The 23,720-nt window shown below is 45.3% G+C and overlaps 1 protein-coding gene across 1 annotated transcript in view; it reads right to left on the bottom strand.

Annotated features, from left to right (window-relative positions):
- Positions 1–581: 581 nt before the first annotated feature.
- The window catches only part of CFAP74 (cilia and flagella associated protein 74), a 42,778-nt gene continuing 19,639 nt past the window's right edge, over positions 582–23,720 (bottom strand). The window contains exons 19-39 of the mRNA XM_087944832.1: positions 23,045–23,157; positions 22,068–22,190; positions 21,056–21,177; positions 20,280–20,408; positions 17,771–17,858; positions 17,452–17,625; positions 16,751–16,884; positions 14,326–14,602; positions 12,939–13,073; positions 11,708–11,847; positions 11,444–11,578; positions 10,290–10,399; positions 9,563–9,618; positions 8,803–8,922; positions 7,723–7,878; positions 6,508–6,634; positions 5,496–5,650; positions 4,824–4,959; positions 4,236–4,363; positions 2,508–2,642; positions 582–1,420 (exon numbers count right to left, since the gene is read on the bottom strand). Of these exons, the coding sequence (XP_087800958.1) occupies positions 1,310–1,420; positions 2,508–2,642; positions 4,236–4,363; positions 4,824–4,959; positions 5,496–5,650; positions 6,508–6,634; positions 7,723–7,878; positions 8,803–8,922; positions 9,563–9,618; positions 10,290–10,399; positions 11,444–11,578; positions 11,708–11,847; positions 12,939–13,073; positions 14,326–14,602; positions 16,751–16,884; positions 17,452–17,625; positions 17,771–17,858; positions 20,280–20,408; positions 21,056–21,177; positions 22,068–22,190; positions 23,045–23,157 (2,804 nt within the window). The 3' untranslated portion in view covers positions 582–1,309. The remainder of the gene's footprint in view (positions 1,421–2,507; positions 2,643–4,235; positions 4,364–4,823; positions 4,960–5,495; positions 5,651–6,507; positions 6,635–7,722; positions 7,879–8,802; positions 8,923–9,562; positions 9,619–10,289; positions 10,400–11,443; positions 11,579–11,707; positions 11,848–12,938; positions 13,074–14,325; positions 14,603–16,750; positions 16,885–17,451; positions 17,626–17,770; positions 17,859–20,279; positions 20,409–21,055; positions 21,178–22,067; positions 22,191–23,044; positions 23,158–23,720) is intronic.

The following is a 23,720-nucleotide window of genomic DNA, read 5'->3' as shown; positions in this document are numbered from 1 at the left end:
AAATCTTTGCATTAAAAAAATGGCATTTTGCACATTAATTGTCATAACGGCTTGCTGGGCTAGTTATTTGTATGCAGGCAGAGGCCATGTCCCTGACGGTAGAGGCTGTTCCAGTTATGTAATTATGGTCTTTTATAGCCTCATCCAAAGCCTGCAATTATTCCCTGGGAGTTAATCTCATTGGTCCAGACTCTGGAAGGAAATGTCCGACCAGACCAGCCAGCAAAGTTAAACAATCATTAAAGTATCTCGGTGGAGACGGATAACTGCCTGCAAAAGGACTGGAACAACTTGCCGGGGGGAGGGGGGGGGAGGAGAACCCTTGTCATAAAAACACACACAAGGTTGTTTCTGCTGGAGAACGTGGTTGGTCCCTGGGTGACTCTGCCTCCTGCCAAAAACCAGCCGACGTGGTTCGCAAACGCCCACAACTCTCAGAATTCCCCAGCCACCTACACACACACACATACACACACACACACACACACACACGGAGTGGTGCGGTGGCCTAGAGGTGGAGCTCTTGCCTCACAATCAGGAGTTCTATCCTAGGTAGAAGGGAGATATTTCTCTCTCTGGGCACAATGAGAATATATCTGCTGGGGGAAAAACTCTGCTCTGGCAACAGGAAGGGCATCCGGCCAGTAAAACGCTCCGCTAGCTCCATTCAGTTGCCCAGACTCCACCCTGCAAGGGATTAAAAAAAAATGATACATACATACATACATAATACACACACAGACTCACACATAACAACACAAACACACACACACACACACACAAACAGAAGCAAGTTCTTAGATGGCATTTCTTCTCCTTTCAGCCCATTCTCATCCCAAAAGGTAACAAACTCAAGCATTGCCAGGAAGGCCAATTTTATTCATCAACAAACAGAGAAATGAACGGAAAAGCAACGTCTCCAATCCAGTTTGAAGCCTTCGAAGAAGAAGAAGAAGAAGAAGAAGAAGAAGAAGAAGAAGAGGAGGAGGAGGAGGAGGAGGAGGAGGAGGAGGAGGAGGAGGAGAGGAGGAGGAGGAGGAAGAGGAAGAGGAAGAAGAAGAAGAAGAAGAAGAAGAAGAAGAAGAAGAAGAAGAAGAAGAAGAAGAAGAAGAAGAAGAAGAAGAAGAAGAAGAAGAAAAAAGGGGGGCGGGAACAGATACCGTTTGGCCTCAAAGCATTCTAGAGATATAAAATCGGAATTCCATTTTGGGTCAAAACCTCCCATGTTCCGGATGGCCTTTTCAGAAAGTTCTTAGGATGCACAGCCTCCGTTCAAGCTTCCTCCTCCCGGGAAGATTTTTTTTTCTTTTCAGTTTGGAGTTTCTTTGGTCACGATCCGTCCCATGAAGTAGACGCCATAAACTTCCTTCACGTCACCTTTCACAACCAGCGTGGCTGATCCGGTGATAGGCTGATTGGGCTGTGGGACAAGGCAGAGGAGGGCCTGAATTTCGGGGACTCTTGAAAGCAGGAGTCCCCAACCCCTGGTCTGTGAAATGGCACTGGGCTGCGTGGCACGCTGGAAACCGAGCCATGCAGACAAGCGGAGTCCCATCCCCGTGAAACCACGACCGCTCCGGTCCACGGGAAAACCTCCCTCCACGGAACCACTTTCTGGTGCCGCCGCTTTAAAGCAGTGTGTGTGTGTCAACCTTGGGAAGTTGAAGACAGGTGGGCTTCGGCTCTCAGAATTCCCCATTCTGGGAACTGAAATCCACCCGTTCTTAAGCTTGCCAAAGTTGAGAACGGGGCGCCCAGACTTAGTTTAAAAGCAGGGATCGCCAACCTTTTGGACCTCAGGGACCACCAAACTCATAACTTTAAATCCCACGGACCAGAGACCCTGGGAAAAATCCCTAAAAAAATCCCCACCCTGTTTTCCTACCAATCAATCATTCTTTATTTGGGATCGCAGGATACCGTCTCCGGCTCCGTTCTCAGGTGGAGAGAGAGAGAGAGAGAGAGACTTTTGGCTTCATGCAAGAAAGCAGCAGAAGCCTTTCTTTCTCTCCCAAACTCCGCCAGAAATGAGTCTTTGTGAGACTTGTCCCGCCAGCCCTCTGGAGCAGGAGGCCTTGCAGGGTCCCAAAGACTCATTTCTGGCGGAGTTTGGGGGAGAGAAAGAAAGACTTCTGCTGCTTTCCTTGCGTGCAGCCAAAAGCGGAAGAAGAAAGAAGTGGAAAGAAGCAGCCCGGTGGCCGGGCCCAGCGCGTGTGGGATGAGTGGGGCAAGTTCCCCCCCTTCACCCTTTCCCCCCTCCCCTCACTACCTGGTGTTGTTCGCAATGCAAGCCTTGTGTTCTCGCGGGCCAGGTGGGCAGTGCAGCCTTGTGTTCCCGCATAGCCTGGATTAATTGCTTTGTGTGTGGGGGGGGGGGGGTGACATTTCTCTGCGGACCACCAACATTTTCTTGCAGGCCACCAGTGGCAACCACTGATTTAAAGGGATTGAGAGAAAGCCAGCCAACAACCTCAATCGAGTGAAGACTTTGTAGCGTGCCAACCTACATCTGAGCCAGCAGGGGGCACCCAGGAAACGATGATGGATTTGGTCTGCCCACGTTCCACCATTCCTTTGACCGGGTCCACACTGAATCCTTTCAGCTGCAGAACCTGCAAGCTTTCCCAGGTGAATTCGACGTTCTGCGAAAAGAAAAGAAAAAAAGGGGGGGGGGAAAGGAAGGGTTGTTAACAGGAGAAAGCCTCCATCAAGGAACAATGGATGGAGACTGAACCAGGAGAGATTCAACCTGAAGGAGAAACTTTCTGACAGGGAGAACCATCAACCAATGGAACAGAAGTTGCCCTCAGAAGTTGTGGGAGCTTCATCACTTGAGACTTTCAAGAAGAGATTGGACTGCCATTTGTCAGAAATGGCGTTGGGTCTGCTACTTGGACAGGGGGTTGGATCAACTCTGTTCATCTGTTAATCCCTGAGATAGAACAGCATAAAATACAAGCGAGCGAGCCAGGAAAATTGCCTTGACTTACAGCCACAACGGGGAACAGAATTTTCATTGTTAAGCAAGGCAGACGTTAAGAGAGCCTTGCTCCGTTCTATGAACTTTTTCTGGCTGTGGTTAAGTGAATCATGGGTGAGGGTTTTTTTTGTTTTTTGTTTTGCCATGGTTGTTAAATTAAGTGCCCTCACATAGGCCACGAAAGAGAAGGAAAACCAAGAAAACGATTAAAAAGAAGTTAAATCAAAGAGGAATTCTCAGTAGGTTTACCCAAGCCCACCAAACCTCGATTATCCGCTTGAAAATAGGAATAACTTCTAGGCAAATTCTAGTACAGGGAGCCCCTCCACCTACGACCTCAATTGAGCCCAAAATTTGTTAAATAGGCTTTGTCCCGTTTTACGACTTGTCTTGTCCCAGTCGGGAAGTGAATCACTGCAGTTGTTAAGTTAGTCACAATGGTCATTAAGTGAATCTGGCTTCCCCGTTGACTTGGCTTCGTCAGAAGGTTGCCAGAGGGGATCACGTCGTAAATATGAGTCAATTGCCAAGCGTCTGAATTTTGATCAGGGATGCTGCAACATGTGTCAGTGTGAAAAAAGGGTCGTCAGTCATTGTTTCAATGCCGTTATAGCTTTGAACCATCAGTGAACAAACTGTTATAAATCAAGGACTACCTGTAACACCAGTTTTAAGAAAGGGTCCTTAATCTGAAAGGAGAAAATTAAGCACCCATCATGTCATTATCCGAGGACTGCCAAAGAGCCTGGATTTTGATCACCTGACTATGGGGATGTTGCAGTGGTTGTAAGTGTGAGGACTAATCATAAGTCTCCCCGCCCCCCACTTTTTAAAACTCTGTTGTAAGTTCAACAAATAGTTGTAAGTTGAGGACTACTGTAATGCATCCAAACCTGTAACAGGTGGAAGTTAGCGAGGGATTTCTCCCCGCAGTCCTCTTCTATATCTGACCAAGTCATCCTCATCTCCTTTTAATGACTCCATAATCCCTTGAGTCTGGGCAACGGAATGGAGCTAGCAGAGCTTTTACTGGCCAGATGCCTATCCTGTCGCCAGTGCGGAGGTTTTATTTTCCAGCAGATATATTCTCATTGTGCCCAGAGAGAGAGAGAGAAATATCTGCCCTCCACCTAGGATTGAACTCACAGCCTCCTGATTGTGAGGCGAGAGCTCCACCTCTAGGCCAAGTCCTCTCCTGAATTCCACAATTAGCTTTGGTAAATGTCCCTCCCACTTCCCCTGAAGACCACCACACCTTCTTGGATGCAAACTGAGCCGTCCGTATGGCTCCGACTTTCAACTCCCGCACTGCTGGGATCACCAGCGTCTCCGTTTGCACACACTTCAAGCTGACCAGGATGCAGTTGATGGCTTTCTCAGCTTCTGCAGAGATGCAATTTTTGTCCGTCGGTGATGGCGGGGAGGAGGAGGAACAGGTTTTGATTAAAAAAATAATAATCAACCGCTAATCAACATCTGTGGAGATTCTCCAGGTGAAGGTTGTCCCAAAGGTGCTTTTGTTTTGTTTTGTTTTTCCAAAGGCAACTGGACTCCGTTTTTCCTTGAAGTTGTTTCGCTTCCGTTCTGATCAGACGGTTCCTTCCATTCTCCACCATTCGATCAGAACGGAAGAGGCTTCTTTAGATGAGAAGCGAAATGTCTTCAGGCAGAAACAAAGGAAGTCCAGTTGCCTTTTGAAAAAGAAAAAGCACCTTTTGAACAACCATGAATCAGGGTTCCTATGGAAGCATTGGTAATTATGAAAGAAATTACATTTATTTTCCCCCTGCAATTTCCCAAGCCAAAGATGAACCAAGTTTAGCCCTCTTTAAGGCTGTATCACCTGCTTTGGAGGGTTCTTCACCTATGGGGGTTAGCACAGCCAGCGATTCAAAGGGTACATCCAGTGCCTCGCCGCCTTCCACATACATGATATGGTTCCTTGCCGCTCCCTTTAGTTGTATCACCCGGATAATTTCCTGCAAGGGGTTCCAAACAGCTCGAGGTTTCTAAAATGCCCGTCCATCACTTGCCTATATTATTCCCATCACCTTTCCTTCCAAGAATTTTGGAAGGGAAAGAAGATTTAGACCAAGGGTCTTCAAACTTGGCAAGTTTAAGACGTGTGGACTTCAACTCCCAGGGTTCCTAAGCTAACATGGACTGGCTGAGGAATTCTGAGAGTTAAAATCCACACATCTTAAAGTTCCCGAGGTTGAAAACAGCCATAGAGTCAGAAATCCTTGAAAACCCAACTAAATATATCTCATTCCTCAGCCCCCCCCCGGGTCACTTGGTGGTCATCTAAGGGGAAATTCTGAAGGTTTTCATCCAACCTAACTCGAAAACACCAAGCTAGGGAAAACCAATGTCATCACTTTGGAATTGGAACGCCTGGAGTTTCTAAGGAGAATGTTTTTTTCTCGGCCCACTTCATCACTTTTCCTTGTTATGTCACATCATCTTTGTTACCAGAAGACTGCTCTGCTTAAGCCCTGGAGAGGGGAAAGCTCACCTTATCAAAAAGCAGGATCTGGATGCGGTCGGAATAATACAAGCTCTCGTGATCGGGACTGAAGGTGACGGTGAATTCCTGAGACTTCCCAACCCCGATGATGCCTTGCATTGGGGAGATACTGAAGACACTCAGGCCGCTGTAGTTTTGCGTACCTGGGAAAGGTAAAAAGGCCAGTAGGAAAGAGACCGCGCCCTTCCCACAGCAGGGCTGGAAATCCAAGAATGAGTAGAAAAACCAGGATATTAACCAGGAAGGACACTTAGGACCCAACTAATCGGGGAACTGAACCCATCCCTCTTCAGAATCCTAGTCATTATTCGTTTGCACTGTGTGTTACTTCAATCCCTCTCTTAGCTTCTAATAAATGCCCTGGTCTCCTTCTCGTTTAAGTGGTGTATAGGGACATACAGGTAGTCCTTGACTTGACCTACAACTGGTCCCTGCAGTTATGACCATGACAGCATCCCCACAGTCGTGTGACCAACAGTTCAGGTGCTTGGCACCTGGGATATATTTACAATGGCTGCAGAGTTCCAAAGATATTTGATCACTATTTGCATAGGTAGGTATGTAGGTAGGTAGGCAGGTGGGTGGGTGGGTGGGGGGTGGGGTGGATAGATAGATAGATAGATAGATAGATAGATAGATAGATAGATAGATAGATAGATAGATAGATAGATAGATAGATAGATAGACTTGAGATGAGAGAAAGAGAGAGGGGGAGAAAGATAGATAGATAGATGCATTTTAGATGGATGGATGGATGGATGGATGGATGGATGGATGGATAGATAGATAGATATAGATAGATATAGATAGATAGATCCTAAATTATTGCATTTTTTCCCACCCCAAAAAGATCCATAATAAAGATAACCTATCATGATCATTCATATCACTGGAACATGTATCCCTCTGGAGAATATGTTCAAATATGAACCGTAACCATGAAGCAACACAACCCACATCTAACACAAAATAGCCCTCAAAACGGGGCCCATTTCCTCACCAACTATCTGTGTTTCTCTTGGAGTGCTAAGGAATGGGGGAAACTTCTGCAGCTCTTGGTATCTGTCCGGAGAAAGAGAATCCAAGACGATAGAATATTTCAAGGCCAAAGGAGAAATGTTCTCGATCTGCAAAAGAACCCATCATCCTAAAATTAATATTAAGCCATTTTTCCCCCTAAGTAGCAGAGTACAGATGCTGTTTGTCTTTGGCAAAAATGTGGGATTTTCTTTTTGCGGATTCAGAAAGAAAACAGCGGTGGGAAAGTAATTGTGAACACAGGATCAAGAAATCTTTGCTAGCTGTCACTGATGAGAACAGTAATATGGTTTAGATCAGGGATGTTCAACCTTAGCAACTTTTAAGACTTGTGGACTTCAGATCTGGGGAATTCTGGGAGTTGAAATCCACAAGACTTAAACTTGCCAAGGTTCAGATGTTAAATATTTCAAAGAACCTTTGTTCCAAAAAAAAAAAAGGCCCAACTCTAATCTGCGGAAATTGCTCACCGCAAAAAAAAGTTTTGAAAGTTTATCACTCATAAAGATGTAGGTTGCTTTGATGAACCAAACACTGTTGTGTTGTTGCTATCAGTATGCTTGAAAATCTGCCAAGAGGAATTATTTTGGCCTGTCGTCTAGATTAATCTTGAGGTTAATTTTTCTTCTCATTTCCACCCCCATCCTGATTTTAAAGACGACCCTGCAAACTTTAGATAGGATTTGCTTGAAATCCCTCAAGGATTAACTAACTGATTTGATCGAAAATGGCTAGATCACAGCAGATGGCAACAAACAGCCTGACCTCGGCTTAAGCAGGATCAGAGGGGGTGGCTAGAAGAAATCTGAATAAATAATAATAATAATAATAACCCAAAGGGTTGCCTAGATACATATCAGACCTGAATATTCTGACTTTGCAGAGAACTTTCTTGGAACTGCCTATATATTCAGATGTTACCTTAACAACTTTTGGGTCCTTGGTTAGGACTTGAATTGTTACGTTTTTGCCAGTCCCCGACTGTGAATCGAATTGAAGACTAAATCTTAAATAATAATAATAATAATAATAATAATAATAATAATAATAATAATACTAAGTAGTGGCATTTCCCTGCAGCTTGCATACAATCACAGAAACTCCTCCAATGATTTGCCTCGCTTGGGAATAGGATAATAGGATAACGTTCTTGACTTCCTTGGAAAGGAGACAGTACCTTGAAGACGGATGTGGTGGTTTCCTTGGCGACCACATATCCCATATTCAACACATCTTCTTCCAGCGAACATGCAATGGACGTGATTACTCCCCTGCCAGTCAGTGTAAGAGTCAGCGTGGCTTTCTCGGTTCGTATCTCCAGGATTTCAAAATACTGGGAAGAGAGATTTCAGGGGAAGAGTGGGGAGGGGATGAAATGGTCAGTGGGGACACTGTTGTCGTGCCCCTGTCGGAATCTGAATCCAAGGAAGAGGAAGACGAACAGCTGAAAGGGAATGGGAGTGTGGCTCCGTTGGCTGTGGAGGAAACTGGGGAAGGGCAAAGTCCGGCTGGGCAGAGCAGGGGAGAGGTAGAGCAAGGCAGAGGGAATTCGGAAGAAGACCCAGGCCCACCCCCTCTTTAGCCTTGGGCATGCAGGGAGGAATGGAGAAGGGAGCAACGTGGGTTGCGTGGCTTATGGGGGAGGAAAGGGCCCTGATTCCCTTCATTAGCCACACCTGGGAATGAGAGTTTAAAAGAGATGCATGCTGAATGCGGCAGCTGCTGGGAACAAACTTGAGTTTATCTTGTGTTGACTTTGCTTATCTGCGTTCCCGGCATCCTCCCAACTGGGTTGATTTACTGCCGTTCCTTCATGTCTGAAATTCTTGCTCCTGCCCTGCCGGACTAATTACCTCATTTTTCCTCGATTGGACTTATAGTTACAGTTTTTGTTGACCATGTTTTGGATTTGAATCACGGCAGCCAAAGGCTGTTCCTGGGAGCTTTTTTCCTCAGACTAGAAGGTAACCAGGACATTGGGGGCAAAGCTGAAGCTAATAAAGAGACTCCTACTTATTATTTGACTGTATTGCCTTTGTGCCATGCCCCAGATCATCACAACTGTACAGATCCGTGTGTCTCAACTTTCTCCACTTCAAGAGGTGTGGAGTTAAAGTTCACGCTCTTAAAATTGCGGTTGGGGAAAGCTGGTTTGGGAATTCTGGGAATTGAAGTCCACACCTCTTAAAGGGCCGAAGGTTGAGACCCACCGCTCTACAAAACGTTAGAAGAGTGACACGGGAACGATGAAACTCACCGACTTGCTCTCATCCGGACAGAAGGAAAGGACCAACTCCCGGGACTCCCCTTCTCCGAGTGAACAAATGGGATTGGCCAGCAGAAACGGTCCAAAGGGATCAAGAAGGGAATATCCCAGCTGAAAAAATCTGGTTTAAAGAATCCACAGGAGAAAGAAAAACAGCCAATTCCTAACTTTGGGCCACATATACAAACTAAACCTCTGAATGCTTTTCTTCCAAGTTGATGGTCACGAGAACTGGGGCTTTAGGCAGAGGTGGGCTGTTACCGGTTCACACCGGTTCTCCCGAACCGGATGTTAATTTTTTTCTGAGCAGTTGGGAGAACTGGCGGTTGGAAGAAATCTTTTCCCACTTTACAGGGCTAATCCTGCAAGGGAGGCAGAAAGGGAACATTCTGGTATGCCTGTATTTCTAGCCTAATCCTTCTCTGAATTGCCCTGCTGCTTTAAGTGTTTTCACAAACTGCCTCTGGGTTATGCTTGTTACATTGTAAGCCTTAATGGTTCATTAAACTGAGTTTGCATCTTTCTTTCTTTTTTTCCTCCTCCCGTCCCACCTCCTTTCCTTGTGTGATGTGATTTTTGAAGAGTTAACTGTTTTTTTTTTCTTGCTGTTACTATTTCTAAATCACAGACAGGAGCTTTCTGGTTAAAAAAAAAACAAAACTAAACAAATTATCCTTTTTAAAAAAAAAAGAGAGAGAAAAGCACTCTAGTGGGAAATATGGTGGAGCATCGAGTTCAATAAAAAGGATACCACCAAGTGTTCTTTGGATATATTCTGGATCTCCACTACTTTCTTGATTCTATGCCCTGTGTGATGAGACAGCCCAGGTTTTAAAAAAAAGCCAATTGAGGACAATTTTAAAGGAAGGACAACATCGAGCCATTTTTACATTGGTCTCGAAAATATAAAACCTAAAGGAAGAATTGTCAACTGTGCACGTATCAAAACCAATAAACCACCAAACCAGTTTTGGGAAACCAGCCACCCACCAGATCCTATTGATCTACAGCTCAAATACTCTTTTGCTATTGGCCACATGAACTGGTACTTCTAGAGGCCAGTTGTTCCACTGCTTAATTGTTCTAACTGTCAAGAAGTTTCTACTTAGTTCCAGGTTGCTTCTCTCCTTGGTTAGTTTTCACCTGTTGCTTCTTGTCCTGTGTTCAGGTGCTTTGGAGAATAGCTTGACCCCTCCCTCTTCTTTGGGGCAGCCCCTGAGATACGGGAACACGGCTATCGTGTCTCCCCCTAGTCCTTCTTTTCATCAGACTAGACGTACCCAGTTCCAGCAACCGTTCTTTATATGTTTTATCCTCCAGTCCCCTCATCCTCTTCGTTGCTCCTAGGACGTTTATAAGGCCACTGAGAAAACTCGTGGATCCCCGACAGAAAGCGCCAAGGTTTATGAATTAAATTCTGCCAAGGAGTGAGGGGGGGAGAAGGAGGAGGAGGAGGACTCGAAAAGAGGATTTCGTACCGACGGCAACGTCCCCAAAGTTGAAAAAAGTCCTCCCGTTGTTGGAAGTCACCACCACGACAGGGGCGACCGACGGACAATGGAGCTCCAAGTACAAAGTATTATAGGGGCTGTAGAGAGAAAATACATTGCAGCTCAAACGCCCCTGGTTTCCCACACCGGAAGCAGAATGGCCCACGAACCACCCAAGATCCCGAGGAGGCTCATTCATTCAGCTTGCAAAAAGCAAACTTTCAGACAAGATTCTGATCTCAGAGAAAATTAAAAACATGGTTCTGCGGCCTCGTATTGGGGGGGGGCGCGTAGGGGAGCACGAAGCCGTGGGCCCGTTTGGTGCCTGAAAAGCCCACCCTGTGGCTTTGAACTAATTTTAACAGCATTCAATTATCCGTGCGTCCTTTTAAATTTTTTAAATTGATACGCACTTGTTTTTAATCTTCTTTCCTGTACTCCGCCTGAGATGGGCGGTCCAAAAATATCAGGTATAAGATAAAATATAAATAAATATTTTAGCTAACCAAGAAAGCGCTAAGATCTTGTTGAGGAATGAAGCCGGGCGAAAAAGAAAATTCGCTCCTACTAAATCTGGCCCTGCCACTTAAACCTGGTTTAAAATCAGAGTAAAGGCATAAGCCCGGCCTTTAATTTCATGCGAATGCAAATCAAAGGGGTGTCCATTGCAGTGGTGGGATTCAATTTTTTTTTAACTAGCGGTTCTGTGTTGGCGTGGCTTTGTGGGCGTGGCTTGGTGGGCGTGGCAGGGGAAGGATACTGCAAAATCCCCATTCCCTCCCCACCCTCACTAACCTGCTTTCCAGCTCCGTTCTCCTGTGCAAGGAAACCAAAGAAGACCCAGCCAATCAGCTGGCACTCGGGAGGCGGAGAATAGAGGGGGCGGGGCCAGGCAGAGGCGGTATTGGCCGGTTCTCCAAATTACTCAAAATTTCCGCTACCGGTTCTCCAGAACCAGCTGAATTACCACCTCTGGTCCATTGCAAGCAAGAAGAGTCAAACAGTGTGCTGATTTTATCAGCTGGAGATGTAGCCAAAGCAGCAGACTCTGGCAAACTCAACCCCTCCCACGCTACCTGCCCCCCCCCGTGGTGAAGCGCCCCTCGGCATGCAGTGGTCTCTAGTTCCTCCACCCGGCGCACCTGAAATTCATGTTCTCGACCCCTCTCTTCTCGTCGATGTCTCCGCTCGCGACGAGGCAGGGTATGATATACTTATCGAAATGGCTGGTGTAGCTGCGGACGAGGTTGAGATGGGCCGCAATGTACTCTTCGGAGCTAGAGAGGGCGGGGAAGGAGACAAAGAAAACCAACCAATAGTTGGCCAAAGTAGACCGATAAGGAGACCCAACTCCTACCGTGAAGGGTTGGCCAGGAAAGCGGAACTAGAAATGTCGGCCTCCTCACTCCCTGCAGATGTCTTCCGGGTTGGGCGTCTCGAAGGGCTTGATGGGGCTCTTGTCCTTCGAAGGCTCAGCCAGGAAGAGGAAGCTTCCCGTCTTCTTCCCGTCTTTCCACCCCAACATGGCCGCCTCCTCCTTCTTCCTCTGCCACCAAAAAAACAGAGCCGAGTGGGAAAGTCAATGCCCTGCTGTGGGAATGGCAGCAAACGAAACAGGGCTCTAGATCGTCCCCTGAAGACCAGCTTTGCTCCTGGAGATAGAACTGAGAAACTGAGGCCGCCAGGTTTTTTTCAGCGTAGATTACGAAAAGTTCCCATCTCCTCTATCACCCTCTCTTCCTTCCCACTCTCCTTCCTTGCCTTCCCTTCTTCTCCCTTCCTTTCCCTCCCTCTTTCTTTTCCTTCCTTTCTTCCCCTCTCCTTCTTTCCCTTCCTTTCCGTTCTCTCCTTCCTCCCTCCTTTCCCTTCCCTTCCCTTCCTTCTTCCGACTTTCCTTTCCTTCCCTTTTCTTCCTTTCCTTCCCTCTTCCTCCTTTCCTTTCCTTTCCTTTCCTTTTCCTTCCCTCTTCCTCCTTTCTTTTCCTTCCCTCTTCCTACTTTTCTTTCCTTTCCTTCCTTCTTCTGACTTTCCTTTCTTTCTTTTCTTCCTTTCCTTCCCTCTTCTTCCTTTCCTTTCCTTCCTTTCCTTTTCTTCCTTTCCTTCCCTCTTCTTCCTTTCCTTTCCTTCCCTTTTCTTCCTTCCCTTCCCTCTTCTTCCTTTCCTTTCCTTTCCTTTCCTTTCCTTTCCTTTCCTTTCCTCTTCCTCCTTTCCTTTCCTTCCTCTTCCTCCTTCCCTTCCTTTCCTTCCTCTCCTCCCCTCCCCTCCCCTTTTCTTCTCCCTTCCTTCCTCTCCCTTTCCTTCTTCTCCCTTTCCTTCTTCTCCCTTTCCTTCCGTTGTGGCCATTCTGTGACTCTCTTAATTATGTCACTGAACCTTATTACTTTTGCTGGGTGTTAAATGAAGTATTACACTTTTGTGATGAATTACTGCTCTCTAATCTTTGCAGAAGTTCCCCTTCCTCACTCTAGTCCAGCTCACCTGATATCCCACCACCACCTAGACCTGAGAGTGTGTGTGTGTGTGTGTGTGTGTGTGCTTGCACCTTTGCCATCTGCTTCTCCAAGTTGTGACCCTGTCATACATTCCCTTGGCCAGAAAGAACGAACAGGAAGCAGTCTGCACCGCTCTTCTGTTTACCTGCATTTCCAATTCTCGGGCCTTTTTCTCCATCTGAGCTTTTATTTCGGCATTCCGACAGGTTATGTTGACTGCCTCTTGCCTGATCAACTGATCGGACAGCGCTGGGTGGAAGGAGACGTCAAGCAAGCATTTCTGGACACCAGAAGGCAACAGAAGAGAAAGAAATAAGGGTGGGACCGGGGGAGCAGAAATGACCAAGGACATAAAACCAAATAAACAAGGCAGGAAATGAAATGGCTGCAGCCCACAAAAACTGCAGAAACTTCTTGTCCTGCCTTCAGGTGCTTTGCAGAATAAGTTGACCCCCTCTTCTCTGTGGCAGTCACACACACACCCCCAAACATTGCAAGACTGCTATCGTGTCAAACCCAGTCCTTCTTTTCATTAAACTAGACAGACCTAATTCCTGCAACCTTTCTTTGTATGTTTTAGCCTCCACCTCATCTGAGGGATGGGGTGGTGGAGGTAGCTGTGATTGTTTATTTCATTTATTTAGTTATTTCCTATTTAAACGTGTCATTCTTCTCTTAGCTTCCAACAAGGTTTGTAAAAGCCCAAATGAAGCGGGAAGAATACATGTCCAATATTTGAGGGGCTGCCCCAGAGAAGAGGAGGAAGGGGTCAAGCTGTTTTCCACAGCACCTTGAAGGCCAGACAAGGAAGAATGGATGGAAACTGAACAAGGAGAGATTTTTCAACCTGGAAATAAGGAGGAATTTTCTGACAGTGGGGACAATCAACCCATGGAACAGAAGTTGCCCTTGGAAGTTGTGGGAGCTTCATCACCTGAGACTTTGAAGAAGAGACTGGACTGCCATCTGTCAGAAATGGTGTAGGGTCTCCTGCTTGGGTGGGCGGAGGGGTTGGACTAGATGACCTATAAGGTCCCTTCCAAATCTATTATTCTGTATTTAATGGAATAGAAGTTGCCCTCGGAAGCTGTGGGAGCTTCATCGCTGGAGGCTTTCAGGAAGAGACTGGACTGCCATTTGTAAAAAAATGATGTAAGGTCTCCTGTTTGGGCGGGGGGTTGGACTAGAGGACCTCCAAGGTCCCTTCCAATTTCCTGACAGGGAGAACAATCAACCCATGCAACAGAAGTTGCCCTCGGAAGTTGTGGGAGCTTCATCCCTGGAGGCTTTCAAGAAGAGACTGGACTGCCATCTGTCAAAAATGGTGTTGGGTGGCGGGGTGGTGGTGGTGGACTAAATGACCTACAAGGTCCCTTCCAACTCTGTTAATCTGTATCTGCTCATTTTTAGGCCGACTTGATGGCCAAGTCCCTTTGGACATGGCCCTGAGCCCACGGAGCTGGTTGGGAGGGGTGGGGGTGTGGTGGGGCAGGTTAGTTGTAATACCTTATTTAAACATGCTCAGAGTTTACCTTCCCTGGCAGGACAGTCCCCACGCAGGGAATGATGATGATGGGAGAATCTTCGGGCACGAGGAACTGGAAGGACGTGGGTCCGACTGGAGCGATTTCCCCCTCGCCGATCCGGGGCATGGTGTGAGTGAAGTGGCTGATTCTCTCGTGGGGGTTGATGATGAAGAGGGTGGCAGCCGAGACGTCGTCCAGAGCCGTGGCTGGAAACTGGACGAAAGAGTGGGAAAGGACAAGGGGCGGATGGACGCCGACAGCCTTGCAGGACAGCTTGAACTCCCTGGAATGGGAAACGGGACCGAAAGGTTTCAGGGTCGGCGTGGGGTTCTTTTTGAAGAAGCGGCGTGACAAAGTTGGCAGTTTGTCGCCCGTCAAACAAACCAGCAAACAAAATGGAGAGGGAAATCCCCCACCGCTTCGTGGCTTCGAAGAACCATGATGGCATAATGGGTTAGAATGCGGTAGGCACGCCCAAGCCACACCACGCCCACCATGCCACACCCACAGAACCGGTAATAAAAAAAAACTTGAATCCCACCACCGTTACAGAGGTCTGTAAAGCACTGTGAAGCGGTATATAAGTCTAAAGGCTATTGCTATCTGCAGAGCCCAGGGGTAGAATTGGATTTAAACAAAGAGGTCTCCATGTTGCTTTTAAGAGAAAAAGGAAACTCCCTTGGAGGCCAGGAAAGTTTAAACCCAGTAATAAAGTGATATAAAAGCAGCAAACATTCTAAAGGTTGGATCGACTCATACAAAACTTCTTAACACAAGTCAAGGAATTATCTGGCAGGTATTATTTGCAGTTTTGGTTAGTTTTTCATATTTGTTTATTTGGCTTTAGCATAAGCAAACCTAGCCTCTGGATGTGGATTATGGTTCCACCTTTTAGAAAAATCTAGAAAACAGATTACTTTGCAGATGTCATGTGAGATCAGCTTTATGTCCAGCCTAGTCTTATTGCTTTCTAGAGTTCCCAACACTCCCAGCCAAGCTTGGGAGCTGTAGTCAAACCACCTAGATTCCGAAAATACCCTTGTTCAGCACAATGTGCAATTTCGGTATTCCTTTATAGAGGACTTGGGAGTCTCTCGCTGGCAAATGTTTTTCATCATTATTTTAAATATTATTCCCTGAATAAAGCAGCATCATCACTTTTGAAAAAAACGATGACAGTAATTGGCAGTTATTTGGGGCTGTTCTCAGTTTGTTTCCCCACGTTTTAACACTGTTTTGTCTTCTTCTGTCTGCGGAGTGATTAGTGGCTTGAAGGGGTTGTTTTAAAAAAACAACAACCAGGAATTATCTACAAACAGAAAATACATCCCCTATTTGGATGTTATCCCTGTCAGGATTCTGGCAGTTACTCCCCAATTAAATCATGAGTCTCTAGCCAAACTTCCAAAACTTCAAAAGGATTTATTGGGAGTTAACATGTCAGGCACTGCCTGGGTGCAGCTGACTCAGACACAATAATTCATTGTCACCCTCGACCCTGGTTTTCCCCCACCCTCTGAGTGTATCGTAATTCATATTCTCCAATGGGACACCTCCATAGCCAAGAGTCATCAATCATGTTCTCCAGTTAGAATTTTGCGCGGCAGAAACTTCAGTCACCTAGTTACTATCTTTGAAAACATTTATGGAATGCATTTTTGGTTTGCAAGCTGCCGCACTGATCTTTCAAACCCCTTTTCCCCCTCCTACTGATTATCTGACTGGGTTGCCTTTGTGCCACGCCCCGGGGTCATCACAAACTCACTGAACAGATTTTTCACTTAGCAACACACATTTCTGGCTCAGTTGCGGTCGTAAGTGAAGAACTACCTGTAGACCAATAAGAACGACTTGTAAATATCATGAGACTTGAGCCACTGAAAATTGGAAACCTGTTGTTCTCTTTAAAAGCTCTGAACCCAGGTTAACAAAAAGTGCTGCTGTTTGAACAAAATTATAGTCAAATGACTGATTAATAGTGATACTAGGGTATTCAATTTCTGATTGATAATATGAGTTATTATGCAATGTAACTGCAATTGAGACTATGAAATCGATGCACAAAAAATTTGTAAACCAACCGACACACTGTTTGTATATTTATGAAAGAAAGTTGGATGTTTTTATGTTTTGTTTGTTTTTGTTTGTCTTTAAAAACCAATAAAAACTTGTTTTAAAAAAAAAGTGCTGCTGTTTGCATCGTGTTCAAATAAATAAGCATCGGATGGAAGGGCAGGAAATGATGCCAGAGGTCATCTAACCCAATCCCTGACCCAGGGCCAGAACCTAAATATGGAGTCCTCCTGTTCTAGCTGGGGCTAGCTGAACCTCCAGTGGACCTTGCTCCGATTCAGTGTCTCCCCAAAATCTTTTTTTGCCCAACGGCATCGTGGAATTGGCAACGGAAACAGACTCCCCCCCCCCCGCATACCTGTTGATCTCCGTCTTACAAATGAGTTCAAAATTGTACACTTTCGCCCTCTTGGCTTTGAAGATGACATCCAGGGTCAAGCTTTCCAGAGGCAGGAGCACCCCAAATCCATCATTGGGCTGAACTTCGACAAACTTTCCAGAATCAAGAGGAAAAAATGACCAAGGAAAAGTATTAGAAAATGGACGATTGTTATTGTCGTTATTGTTATTTTTAAATGAAAAGGGGTGTCCTATTGCTTCTAAGGTATAAATGGCAGGTATTTTACCCTTATTGTTTGTTTTAAACTTGGTTCTCAGCATTCTTCTACATTTAGTGAGATCGCAAAGCGAAAAAGCAAACACTTTGAATACTGTATTGACTATGGATGTCTGCTGCCCCCCTCCGATTCTAAATAAGCCAAGTTACTAGTCCTCATGGCTCTGACAATAGATATGCTTTAAAGCTCCTTTCCAGGAGAAGTTTAAAACCTCAGAAATTATGATGGAATCACATTAAGAGACCTGACAGACATTTACCAGCTTGCCCAGGGTACAAAAAAAAATGAAGATGTTGCCATTTCCCGATGCAGATTTCGTTCGAAGCAGGACACAAACCAGAATATCTCCATCATAAACAGCTGAGCGTAATTCTCACCCGGGCTGCAAATTTCCAAGGGAGGCCAACTTGGGACAAAAAGCAAGCAGATCTTTTATTTATACCTTCGGCAGCCCGACGAAACCAAACTCCTGGGGCAGAATCGCTTTGTTGGTGACGGTGACGGTTGTCCGGACAGCTTCGTAAATGGAGCAGTATCCAAAATCCACGTCGCTTGGGTTGATCTCCAGATCCGAGGTGGTCAGGATGGCGTGCATGCTGAATTCAACCGGCTTGCTCTAAAAAAACACGGAAAATGAAGCCGGACACCCACGTGATCAGTATATTATATATTACATTTGAACGGAGGGTCAAAGAATCCAGGTTGGTGACCTGGGGTTTGGTCTTATAGAGCGAAACAAGCCAAAGATTGGCCAGGCTGACCTGATCAGAAACAATGATAATCAAGGGAGCTTCCAGAACTCGCGTCCTCGCATCGAAGTACTTCTTGGCATCTTTGGAAAGGGCGAGTCTGGAAAAGAAGAGAAAGGAGGGGTGGGTTGGGGTCCAGGCTAAAGCAGGGTTGGGTAAATCTGGCCCCTTTAATGACCTGTGGAGTTCAACTCTCTCAGCCACCCATGCATGACATGACAGCGGTATTCCAGTATTTGAGGGGCTGCCCCAAAGAAGAGGGAGTCAAGCTGTACTCCAAAGCACCTGAGAAGGCAGGATAAGAAGCAATGGATGGGAACTAAACGAGGAGAGAAGCAACCTGAAATGAAGGAGAAACTTCCTAAGAGGGAGGACAATCAACCAGTGGAATAATTTCGCCTTCAGAAATCGTGGGCGCTCCATCACTGAAGGTTTTTAAGAAGAGACTGGACTGAAATGGGATAGATTCTCCTGCTTGAGAAGGGGGCTCGACTAGAAGACCTCCGAAGGTCCCTTCCACCTCTACTCTATTCTAAGAACCTTACTGCTAGTTTGAGCTGCTGGATAAAGCTCTAAAGAGCAAACGTACCATTTGGATGAATATTCAATGACACATTTTTCAGCTAAAGGAATGGAGAAGTTTTGTTTTCGAGCCTATCTGTATTGAGAATTTAAGGAAAACCTATTTCTAGATGCTAGAAAATGCTTAGTTCTTTCAGCCAATAGAGGAATTTTTGCAGGACCTTTGCAAACTGTGCTGTAAAACCCAGACACTTATCTTTTTGGGTTCCAATGACATGTAGTTATAATGTATTCCACCTGGTACTCACAAAAAGCAAGGCTGAATCCCACATTGTGCTTTGATCTGAGCCCATCCAAAAGGATTTGAATATCCTATAGCCTCCCACTTGAGGAATTAAGGGAACTAGCAATCCTGGTTTATTCAATACCCCACAGCCAAGGAGGGCTTAGTGACAGAAAGGTGGGCAGCACGTCCCTTGAATAAATAGAAGTAAAGAAATACAAGGAAGGGCAGAACCCTCCATTTTACATCTTGCAAATAATTCGGGGTTATGTATTTTCAGGTTAATCCTTCGCATCCAAACAACCACGATATGTGAGAATAATTTTCTCCTTTTTTTTTTTGTAGCACAAATTATTAGTCTGATCGAGTGGCAAAGCAGATTTTTTTTTTTTTAAACCTCAATTCTGCATGGGGATTTCGAGACAATACTTTCACTGCTTTTCACTGTCAGGAAATCCTTCTGTCAGCTCGTGATATTAATTGGAAGATAAGCCAACGCTGTATATTTACTGGTTTAAAAAAAAAAAAAAAACCAAGAGATTGCTCTGTTTTCAGGACAGTAACTCTTGGCTATAAATAGAACTTAAAACTTGCACACTACACAATTTCAGCTTCCGAGGTCCCAGCTGTAGTTAGCTAAGGCACCCATCTTGGGCAATCTGTTCCTTTTGACGTTGATGTGAATTAATTCACAGCAATTCTGAGTCACTCTCGGTGGGAGCGCCGTGCCACACGGATGGAGCCGTGCAGGGCTCCCCAATGTCCTGGCATCTCCACTCACCCCTCAACTGGTCCTCACTCAAGTGGAGAGGAAAAGATGGGCTGCTCAAATCCACATGGCCTCTAACTGCCCCTCCCTGAATGGAAGTGAAACTAAAGGAGAGTTGCACTTAGATAGATAGAATTCTTTTTATTGGCCAAGTGGGATTGGACACACAAGGAATTTGTCTTTGGTGAAAATGCTGTCAGTGTCCATAAAAAAAAAAGGTACATTCGTAAAGAGTCAAGTATCATAAGGTGCAGCACTTAATAATAGTCATAGGGTACAAGAAGCCATTAAATCATACTAGGAAACAGTCAATAAAAATCATAAGGATGCAAGAGACAAAGTTATAGTCACAAGTGGGAGGGGATGGGCGATAAGGAATGGTGAGAAGATTAATAGTAATAGTAGTGCAGACTTTGTGAATAGTTGGACAGTGTTGAGGGAACTATTTGTTTAGCAGAGTGATGACGTTGGGGGAAAAAACCATCACTGTGTCTAGTTGTTCTGGTGTGCAGGGCTCTATAGCGTTGTTTTGAGGGAAGGAGTTGAAACAGTTTATGTCTGGGATGTGAGGGGTCTGTAAATATTTTCACAGCCCTCTTTTAATAAACTATATACTATATATATTAAAATATATAATATAACCTATATATTATTACTTATATACAGGTAATCCTCGGCTTATGCCCACAACTGAGCCTGAAATGTCTCTTGCTAAGTGAGGCAGCTGTTAAAAGGAAAGAGTGAGGAATCCCTTGGGTTCATCAAGTTAAAACCTTGACACTCTTTTTAGCCTTCCTGTGGCATTGCAACTCCAGGCCTCCCAAATGGGTGACGAAAGAAGTCGGGTTTGGAACCCAGGCCCTCCTCAAAGAGAGTGGTGGCTGAGAAAGAAACGCATCGGGGAAATGAAAGCGGGACGAAGCGAAAGGAAGCCGCGCATCCCTTACCTTGGCAGGAATTTCAGCTGAACGTTGAAGGAAGACTGGGCCTGGATGTACCCCGTTTTGGGCAGCAGCTCCACATAGCTAGCCAGCTCCTTGCAAACTTCGAACTTCAGGCGCAAGGCGCTGGTCGCTCTGGAGAGAGAAAGGCAAGAGAGCGGAGCGCACCAAATTTATCTTTTACTAAGTCAGACATTTGTTTGGTGAATTCTGCTCCACTTTACGGCTTGACAAATATTTGTCACGGTTTTTTTTTTGTAAGCTGACTTTTGGAGATCACATTTTCATTCTCTTCCAACTGTGAGAAACACCTTAAAGTCTTAGTAAGGAAATGAGAATGTGCGTGGCTTCCAAGAGACGTTGTTAAACACACACACACACACATACACACACACACAGAGGAAACAAAGGAGAAGAGGAAAACCTAGCGCACATTTTTAAAAAGCCGATCCTATTTGCTCGCATTCAAAATAGAACGTTAGAACGGCGAGGAAATTAAAAATAGCAAGGCTCAGAACATCTTGCCAGCTGAAGCTGCGGAATGAAAGAAAGGTGGAAATTAGTGCGTGTCAGCAACGCTTTTTGGCAAAAAGCGAACACTGCGCACACGGGATCTGTTTCTTCGGAAACCCAGCACCCCTGTTTGTTTGTAACTTCCTTGTGGGGTCTGTTAAAATGACGCTTCTTTCAAGACATTACACGCCTGTCGTTCAAATAATTTTTTTAAAAAAAAAAAAATTGGCATAGTTATCAGGATGGAAATATATTTGAAAACTGCTCACCGGCTCTGAACCACGATGGAGTCCTGGTAAAGTCGATCATACATGCAGATCTTCAGGTCGATGGTGGGATTGCACACCGAGACGGGCACGTCCATGGCGACGGCAATGACCCCAATCTGCAACTGAAGGCGAATCCATGCAACACTCAGTGCCCAGCCGAGGTGCCCACTCGTCCTTCAGTGAATCTGGCTTCCCACTGACTTTAGGTTGCAAAAGGGGTTCACACGACCTCCTCTCCTCTCCTCTACTCTATATACACTGAGAGCATTTGCACCAAGACCAATCCCTTGTGTGTCCAGTCACACTTCGCCAATAAAGAATTCTATTCTATTCTATTCTATTCTATTCTATTCTATTCTATTCTATTCTGTTCTGTTCTGTTCTGTTCTGTTCTGTTCTGTTCTATTCTATTATTCTATTCTATTTCTATTTCTATTTCTATTTCTATTTCTATTTCTATTTCTATTCTATTCTATTCTATTCTATTCTATTCTATTTACACTGAGAGCATTTGCACCAAAGACAAATTCCTTGTGAGTCCAATCACACTTGGCCAATAAAGAATTTTATTCTATTCTATTCTATTCTATTCTATTCTATTCTATTCTATTCTATTCTATTCTATTCTATTCTATTCTATTCTATTCTATTCTATTCTGTTATGTTCTGTTCTATTGCTATTGCTATTGCTATTTGAGTTCATTTGTTTGTCTCTGGGTGCCAGAAAGAGAACCAAGAAACCATGATAGGAATTTTTTTTACCCATCCAGAAGGAAGAATATTTATTTAATTTATTAAGAGGATGAGAATTTGCGTCTCCCACTTTGATTGGAAACGACATTCAGATTTCATTTTTTGTAATACCCGGGCTGGGAGCAGAGCAAAGGAAGGAAGAGCAAAGGGTCATGTCACTGTCATTGTGCAGCACACCGTGACACAAAGACCCTTGCTGGCTCCGTTCTGAATGTATCTGCAGCAGGGGAAGGGGAGAGAAATGAATCCCACCACTCACTGGTTTGCAATCTGGGTTCTCAAAGATGATCTCAAAATCAGCCTGGACGGTCCCCGGAACTACAGGTGTGAAAATAATCTGAAGTTTGACCGAGCTGAAGGGCACGATGTCGCCCTCGGTTACCTGCAGGTAAGCAAAAGGAAACAAAGAATCAAAGATGGTTTCTTTGGAAATTAAGCATAGTTGGCTCAGGAATTCTGGGAGTTGAAGTCCACAAGTTATAAAGTGATATAGTTCCTCACTCCTGCCCTATACCATCCCAGACAAATGGTTGTCCTATCTCTTCTTGAAAAGCTCCAGTGTTGGGGCACCCACAACTTCTGGAGGTAAGCTGTTCCATCGATTAATCGTTCTCACTGTCAGGAAATCTCTGAGTAGTGCGGTGGCCTAGAGGTGGAGCTCTCGCCTCACAATCAGGAGGCTGTGAGTTTGGTCCTAGGTAGAGGCAGATATTTCTCTCTCTGGGCACAATGAGAATGTATCTGCCGAATATAACTCAGCACTGGTGACAGGGAAGGGCTTCCGGCCAGTAAACACTCAGCTCCATTCAGTTGCCATTCAAATTTGGGGGGTCCATGGTGGAATGGAAATGAGTGGTGCGGTGGCCTAGAGGTGGAGCTCTCGCCTCACAATCAGGAGGCTGTGAGTTTGATCCTAGGTAGAGGCAGCTATTTCTCTCTCTGGGAACAATCAGAATGTATCTGCTGAATTAAAAAAAAACTTCACACCGGCGAAGGAAAGGCATCCGGCCAGTAAACACTCATCTCCATTCAGTGGCCCAGACTCTACCCCACAAGGAATTATGGGGTCATAAAAAGGAGATGATGATGATGATGGTCAGAAAATCTCTCCTTCATTCTAGGCTGGATCTCTCTTTGATAGACCACTCTGGCGACTGCCCACTCGGGAATCACACAACCTGGATCCATCCGCGAATGCCACCTTAAGATCGAAGAAGTCCTCCGTGGCTGTGTTACCTTGCCCAACTTTAGTTCACAGAAGTCTTCTGGGGGGTCATCCACGGAGCTGACACCTGGAGAATGCGGTGAGATTTCTCCAGCAAGGTCCATCTCCGCTGCCGCCTGTGGCTCTTGAAAAAGGAAAATGGAGGAGAATCAAGAGACGTTATATCCACTGCCTATCATAAAAACCTTGCGTGGCCCAAATGATCTATACAGTTATTTATTTTAATAGATATGCATGCAGATCGTAACTTACAACAGTTCATTTAGTGACTGTGTCAGCTAAAAAGATACTCCTTTGGTCTTTTTAGCTGCCAGAAAAAGGGAGTTGGGGGGGAAACAAGGCATGCTTGAAATGCCTAGATGATCACCTTGGTAGCCCAAAGTCGTCGGAGCGTAAGAAGGTTATTGGAGAGCATGACGGGTGATTCTTGGAGAGGGATGTGTCCCATTGGAGAAGTCACATCCAGGGGGTGGGGGGAAAACCAGGGTCAAAGGGGAAATGTATGATGTAATTTAGTACCAGCTGCACCCAGCCACGCGCCAAAATGGCAATTTGTAATAAACCAATTTACTTTTTCTGAGATGCGGCTGGAGACTTTTGATTTGAATGAGGGTGGATCTGTTGGAGCCCTGACATACTGTTCAAAGTCACAACAGCATTGGAAAAAGTGACCTCGGGCCACTTAAT

Source organism: Notechis scutatus, chromosome 16 (assembly GCF_049901735.1).
Source record: "Notechis scutatus isolate UNSWTSFEM ecotype Mainland chromosome 16, rNotScu1.2, whole genome shotgun sequence".
Lineage (NCBI taxonomy): Eukaryota > Metazoa > Chordata > Lepidosauria > Squamata > Elapidae > Notechis > Notechis scutatus.
Note: the sequence above shows the minus strand (reverse complement) of the source record. Positions and strands in the feature narration are given on the sequence as shown.